We start from the raw sequence: 6,981 nt of genomic DNA, 5'->3' as shown, positions 1-6,981 counted from the left end.
TCGCACCAAGTCAAGGGTGCGAGCCGCCAGCTGGATCCAGCCCATTTCTGCTACTCGCACTCAAGCCAGGGGTGCGAGTCGCCGGCCCGGTCCAGTCCTGCTCCGCCACTCGCACCCGGCCAAGGGTGCGAGTCATCAGCCCGGTTCAGCTCGCCCCCGCTACTCGCACTGGCCAAGGGTGCAGCCGCCAGCTGATCCAGCCCATTCTGCTACTCGCACCGGCCAGGGTGCCGCCGAGGTCCTGATCCAGCAAGCTGGGCCAGATCGACCGGGGCACTACGGGGGAGTGGAAGTTGGTGGCCAAGCCCGAGCCGGAGCCGCCCGAGGGCACACCACCAGCCCTCCTATTTTGGTGTAGGCGCGGCCGGAGTCCGCGCCTTTAGGGGGGTATGCCGCTCTGGCCCCGGGACTGTGTTGTTTGAGCCAGGGTGTATTCATTTGCTGTGTGTTGGGTATAGGGTGTGTTTATTTGTTGTGGTTGATTTTGGTCGTAGTGTCTTGTCTCGCCATGCGACTCCCAACGGAGGTAACGAGGTCAGCTGTCGCCTCGCTATTCTGATTGGGAGCCATATTTAAACTGTCAGTGTTCACCTTAGGGTTGTGGGTTTTGTTCCATGTTCAGTCATTGTCACTGTGGACTTCACTATCGCTATTTGTTTTGTTGTTTTTCGTGGTTGTTTAATTTAATAAGTCAACATGTTCACAAACCGCTGCGCCTTGGTCCGCTTCCTTAGACGATCGTGACAATTGGCAGGTGTTGCAAGAAAGCATAGACATTAAAACCTGCCTACAAATGAGGTCATGAGGGAAGTGAACATTTAATCAGAGACAAAGAACACTTTCATCAGACAAGGAAAACTTTCAATTATTTGAGCCTCCATTAATGTTGTCAACCCAACTCTTCATGTTCTAATGTCGATGCACCCCAGCTTGTTGGCTGCAATGGTGAGGGATCCAGTTAACATTAATATCACTATGAGTTCACATGGCGCTGGTGAAAACTTTATTTCTCCGTTTATTATTTTACGACCGAAGATCATAAAGATATTTACGAAGATAATAGAGGGTATTTTTTTATTTTATTAAGAGCTTGACTGTTTCCTGTCTCTCCAGAGACAAGTCATCCAGCTACTGGTGAGTCACACAGAAATGTGCACATTCTCAAAAATGATTTTCAGTGAACCAAACCTCTGTACTTATTTGAGATGAACAGATACAGCTCTACTAAAATAAGACAGAATGTGAATCCCTATTATAGTTGAATTTTCGTCTGCGTTTTGCGCCATTTAAAACACAGCAGTGACGTAAACATCCTATTTAAAGTGAATATGCAAACATCATGAATTGACCTTGCAAATCTTCTCATTATTAGGCTATTTAGCACCGTCTACATTGGGTGTAGGTTAAGTACTGTACCAAACAACCCATGATGAGTCAACCTGCATGAAGAACACATGGTTTCGTTTAGGCAATTTCATTCCTTTGACATTTGGCAATGTGAACACGACCAGACCAAATGGAGAAAAAAAATAAAATGTAACAAATAATCAAACTCTGATTAGAACTATAGCAAACTAACTTTGTGTGAAAAGTAACATATTACAGACACTAGAACGGCAAACTCGGGACTAACAAACTACTCAATATCTCTACTGTTCTCCTGATTAGAAGTAATTAAAGTAGGCCTGCGAGGAGTGAAAAACAACCTCAAGTCTGAGGAAGAAGTCTGGGAACATCTTTGAGGGCATTGCAAAACGTGGAGATCCAACGTTGCTCAACAAGATCTACCCAGAGCTCTCCATCACAGAGAGTGAAGGGGGAGAACAAAGAGCACGAGGTTTGGAAGATGGACGATACGCTCGGACCAAAGCATTTCAAGACCATGCAATCAACTGCAATGACGTCTTCAAATCTATATTCCAACAAGAGGCATCCGTCAGAACTCTGCTGACGAAGGGTATCGCTGGCATCGGAAAATCAGTCTCGTGCAGAAGTTCATCCTTGACTGGGCAGAAGGACGAGCCAATCAGGATGTAGATTTCGTCTTCACCCTTCCATTCAGGGATTTGAATCGAAACAAAGACGACCAGTACAGTCTGTTGGAGCTGTTGAGTGACTTCCACCCTGAACTTTCAGATATGGAAGACACAAAGAAGGTGGTCGACTGCAAAGTCGTGTTCATCTTGGATGGTCTGGATGAAAGCCAACTTCCACTGGATTTCCATAACAACAAGAGGTTGTCTAATGTAACCAAGACAACATCAGTGGACGTGCTGCTGACAAACCTCATCAAGGGGAATCTGCTTCCTTCTGCTCTCCTCTGGATAACCTCCCGACCAGCAGCAGTTGATAAGATACCCTCCGACTGTTTTGACCGTGAACAGAAGTTCGGGGATTCAACGACCCACTGAAAGAAAAATACTTCAAGAAGAGATTCAGTGATGATGAGAACCTGTCCAGCAAAATCATCTCACACATAAAGACATCGAGAGTCTCTTCATCATGTGCCACATTCCGGTCTTCTGTTGGATTACTGCCATGGTTCTTGGGAACATGTTGAGAGGATCCTGTTCTGAAGAAGTCCCTAAAACTCTGACTGAGATGTACATTTGTTTCCTACTCACTCTGACAAACCTGGAGAACAAGAAGCATGGGAAAAATGAAACAGACCTTCGGAAACTGTCAGAGTCTGACGACAGATTTTTGAAACTTGGAAAACTAGCCTCCCATAACCTGTTAAAGAGCAATCTGGTGTTTTTCTGAAGAAGATTTGAGAGAGTGTGATATTGATATCAATGAAGCCTTTTTGGGCTCAGGGATGTGCACAGAGATCTTCAGAGAGGAGGACCCAATGTTTAGAGGAAGTTGTATAGCTTTGTGCATCTCAGCATTCAGGAGTTCTTCGCAGCACTCTATGTTTCCCATTGTCATACCAATGGTTTGCCATGGATTTCACCATGGGTTTCACTATATTTCGGAAAGCTGGATACATTGCATGACTTACACGGGTGTGCAGTGGATAAAGCGTTCCCACAACAAGAACGGCCACCTGGACCTCTTCCTCCGCTTCCTTCTGGGCATCTCACTGGAGTCCAATCAGATCCTCTTGAAATGCCTACAGCTCCAGACAGAGGGGAGACAAAGAGAGTATCCAGAATACCATCCAATACATCAAGGTCAAGTTATCGACTGAATGGTTTGTTTCCTCAGAGAGGTGTATCAATCTCCTCTACTGTTTGATTGAGCTGAAGGACAACTCCCTGGTGAATGAAATTCTAAAGTTCCTGACCTCCCAAAGTCTCTCCAAGATTGAGCTGACACTCTGCTCAGTGCTCGGCGCTGGCGTACATGCTGTTGATGTCAGAGGAGGTGCTGGATGAATTTGACACGAGAAAATACAACACGTCAAGTCAGGGCCGTAGCAGACTCCTCCCAATAGTTAGATACCGCAGGAAGGCTATGTAAGTTCAGATGATAGTGAATTTACATTTATCGTCATTTAGCAGACGCTCTTATCCAGAGCGACTTACAGGAGCAATTAGGGTTAAGTGCCTTGCTTAAGGGTACAGATAGATTTTTACCTAGTCGGCTCGGGAATAGAAACCAGCGACCTTTCGGTTACTGGCACAACGCTCTTACCCACTAAGCTACCTGCCTCCATTTACTTTCCTAAGATTGGTAGATTCCCGTAGTCACTTACGACTATTAGTATAATTTACACTTTTTTATGTCCTTTATAAGCCCCTTTGTTTTCCCCTCTTAAGGCTAGTGGCCTGCTATTTCACAGACGACTGCGCTGAAATTTTGGCATCAGCTATCCAAATGCCTGGCTCACACCTGAGAGAACTCAGCATAATCTACAGCCAGCTGGAGAACCAGAAGCCCTTCATAGACGCAGCTGGCAGGTCCCAACAACAGACTAGAGTCACTAGACATCAGTCATATCCAAGGGTTTTCAACAACTGAGCTGGAGGTGCTAACTGCTGCACTGAATCAATCTTACAGTCAGCTGCACACACTAAGGTGAGCAATTATTAGTAAACAAAACAAAAAAAGAGCAAACCAAGAAAAAAGCTTCTTAGTAAAGTGGAAGAAAAATAGAAAACGGAAGCCGTTTGTGACATGAATGGATAGATGGATCTACAGCTTCTTCTTCTGCTGGCAACTAGCAATGCAACAACGGCACCTAAGGGATGTTAGGGGACGGAACAGGGAAGTCAGCCAAGTGTTTAGCTGTTTGAAGTCAATTTAAAAGACTCTTCTGTAAACTTGTTTACTACGATTACACTCCGTAAGAGAGACTAAAGCATGTAAGTCCACAAAGTGTAGAAGGATGATCCACTTTGTTGTAATCCATAGGTTTCCTGGGTGTTGGCTCGACGAGAGCTGCGGTGAAATTGTGGCTTCAGCTCTGGCGTCAGAGAACAGCCATCTGAGAGAGCTGGACCTCAGCGACAAACAAACTGACAGACACCGGGGTGGAGGGGATCTCCACTGGGCTTATGAGTCCACACTGTGAACTGAAGATACTGAGGTGCGATATTTCACGACAACAAGTGTTTCGAATCGTGTCAATCCATACAGCCCCTTTTAATTCCATATTCTCTCACGCCAGACTTGTCCGTTGTGAGGTCACTTCCTGTGGAGGTTTGTCCCCTGCTCTAGCAGCCTCCCAGTTGGAGGAACTGCATCTGAGCTGCAACACCCTGGGCGACATGGGACTGAAGCTGCTCTCTGCTGGACTGGAGGATCCACACTGTCAGATACAGAAACAGGGGTGAGAAATGATGATGCTGAAAAAAAAAAAAAAAAAAAAAGTAAAGTGTGGTATACATACATACAGTTTTATTTAACATTCTATATTTCTGTGCACAGGTATTTGGATAAAACCAAATTCAAATTTCAATCTCTCTCTCTCTCTCTCTCTCTCTGTTTCTCCTGCTATCTCTCTCATTCATCTCTTAGACTGAGGCAGTGTAATCTATCAGAGTTATCCTGTGAGTCCCTGTCCTCTGTCCTGTGTTCAAACTCAACCCTGATAGAGCTGGACCTGAGAGACAACGACTTGGGGGATTCAGGAGTGGAGCGACTCTCTGCTGCACTGGGGGACCCTCGCTGTGCCTTGCAGGTTTTGGGGTGAGAGGCTCACATATTGATGTAAAGCAAACCCTTTTGAATTGAGTATGGCACCCTAACTCATTCCAACTGTTCTCTGCAGGCTGTCTGGTTGTCTGGTCACAGAGGAAGGCTGTGCTTCTCTGGATTCAGCTCTGAGGTCAAACCCCTCCCACCTGAGAGAACTGGACCTGAGCTACAATCACCCAGGAGACTCTGGAGTGAAGCTGCTCTCTGCTAGACTGGAGGATCCACACTGTAGACTGGATAAACTCAAGTTAGTGTAATATGTTATGTGTACACTATTTAGTTACTTTAATATTCCTTTAATATTCCTCTGCATATTATGATTATTTCTTGACATGAACTATTTCTATTAAAACAATACAGTGTGGACTTGTGTGGAGAGTGCAGGATCAAACCAGGCCTGAGGAAATGTGAGTCTGACTGATGTGTAATATGATATACAGGGTTTCTTCAGTTTGACATTTCCTTTAAAACAATGAGAAAGTACCGTCAGCTAAACAGAAAAACATTTAACTTTCTTATTTCCCTGGCTCCTCATTGTGCATGTGTGTTTTCTACAGATTCCAGTGAGCTCACCCTGGACCCAGATTCTGCACACATTGACCTGAGGCTGTCTGAGGATAGGAGGACAGTGTTGTGGAGAGAGGACAATGCTAACAGTCAAAGTAGTGCTAGCATAGGAAACGAAGCTAGCAATGCTAACAGTGGGGATGGTGCTAGCATAGGAAACGAAGCTAACAATGCTAACAGTGGGGACGGTGTTAGCATAGGAAACGAAAGCTACCAGAGGGGAAGAATCAAATAAATGGATTGATCCATCAATTTGTACAAGATCCCTGTCTGTGCATTGTACCAAGGGTTTATCTACTGGACGTTTCTACTGGCAGGTGGAGGCCACAGGATGGTTTGATATTGGGGTTATTATCAACGAAAACAATAGTATCTACAATATGTATGACCTCGTGGTAATATGTGTGACCTTTATGGTATAATGATGTCATGCCATAGTGTTGTGAGGACAGAGGAAGAGTTAAGAAATGAGAGGTTTGGGGCCATAAAGTCTTCATTCCATTATGTCAAGGTAGATTAGTGATGTTTAGGATAGCATGAGTGATGTTTAGTATACTGACTTGGGGTAAAAAGTGATGAACATCAAAGACAGGGAGTGCCCATGGAGACTTGCCAAATGTATGTGAAAGGAATGAGAACCAAAAGGCTATATAAGATATAGGGTCTTCTTTGTCTAGTTAGTTCAACTGACGAAGGGCAAAAGCCATGTCCGTTTGTTAGATGAACCCACAAGCTCGTGATTCTATAAATGCTTGGTATGAAATCTCCACAGAATGTCTAAGAATATCCTTGCATCCTTGATTCTTTGATACCTGAGAAACTCATCATAACAACCTGGAATAGTATAAAAGTAATCCTTCTACCCCCACCCACCCACCCCATAAAAATAAAAATAAAAGTGGTTGTCCCACTTGCTATCCCAAGTTGAATGCACCAATTTGTAAATCGCTCTGGATAAGAGTGTCTGCTAAATGACGTAGATGTAAATGTAAATGTTGCCTGTAGTTTTATAATTTATTTTAAAATAGCTGTATGGGATTTTTAAAGTACTACGTGGCCCTGCACCTGAATACATGTCTGATATGCTTTTAAGATACTGTATGTGCCCGGTCGGTCACTCAGATCCTCTTTTAGTTGTTCCAAAGGTGAGAACCAAAATGTTTGGTGAGGCTGCCTTCAGCCACTATGGTCCTGGCCTTTGGAACAGCCTGCCGGAGGATCTGAGGGCCTCAGAAACTGTAGACAGTTTGAAGAGCTCCAAGACATACC

At 44.6% G+C, this 6,981-nt stretch overlaps 1 protein-coding gene across 1 annotated transcript; it reads left to right on the top strand.

The window, feature by feature from the left end:
• Nucleotides 1-4,654: 4,654 nt before the first annotated feature.
• On the top strand, nt 4,655-5,947 carry LOC123486438 (ribonuclease inhibitor-like). The gene is made up of 5 exons (XM_045217750.1): nt 4,655-4,777; nt 4,966-5,136; nt 5,219-5,392; nt 5,506-5,552; nt 5,703-5,947. Exons 1-5 carry the CDS (start codon nt 4,716-4,718, stop codon nt 5,945-5,947), a joined length of 699 nt encoding a protein of 232 aa, XP_045073685.1. The 5' UTR covers nt 4,655-4,715.
• The last annotated feature ends 1,034 nt before the right edge of the window (nt 5,948-6,981 follow it).

Source organism: Coregonus clupeaformis, unplaced genomic scaffold (genome assembly GCF_020615455.1).
Source record: "Coregonus clupeaformis isolate EN_2021a unplaced genomic scaffold, ASM2061545v1 scaf1217, whole genome shotgun sequence".
Classification (NCBI taxonomy): domain Eukaryota; kingdom Metazoa; phylum Chordata; class Actinopteri; order Salmoniformes; family Salmonidae; genus Coregonus; species Coregonus clupeaformis.
This window is presented reverse-complemented; position numbering and strand designations above follow the sequence as displayed.

Excerpts from the sequence above, each read along its gene's own strand:
- LOC123486438 (XM_045217750.1), top strand. The coding sequence starts at position 4,716 with ATGGGACTGAAGCTGCTCTCTGCTGGACTGGAGGATCCACACTGTCAG. Across the intron at positions 5,393-5,505 it reads TGTAGACTGGATAAACTCAA|TGTGGACTTGTGTGGAGAGT; the intron begins GTTAGTGTAATA and ends AAAACAATACAG. Across the intron at positions 5,553-5,702 it reads CAAACCAGGCCTGAGGAAAT|ATTCCAGTGAGCTCACCCTG; the intron begins GTGAGTCTGACT and ends TGTTTTCTACAG.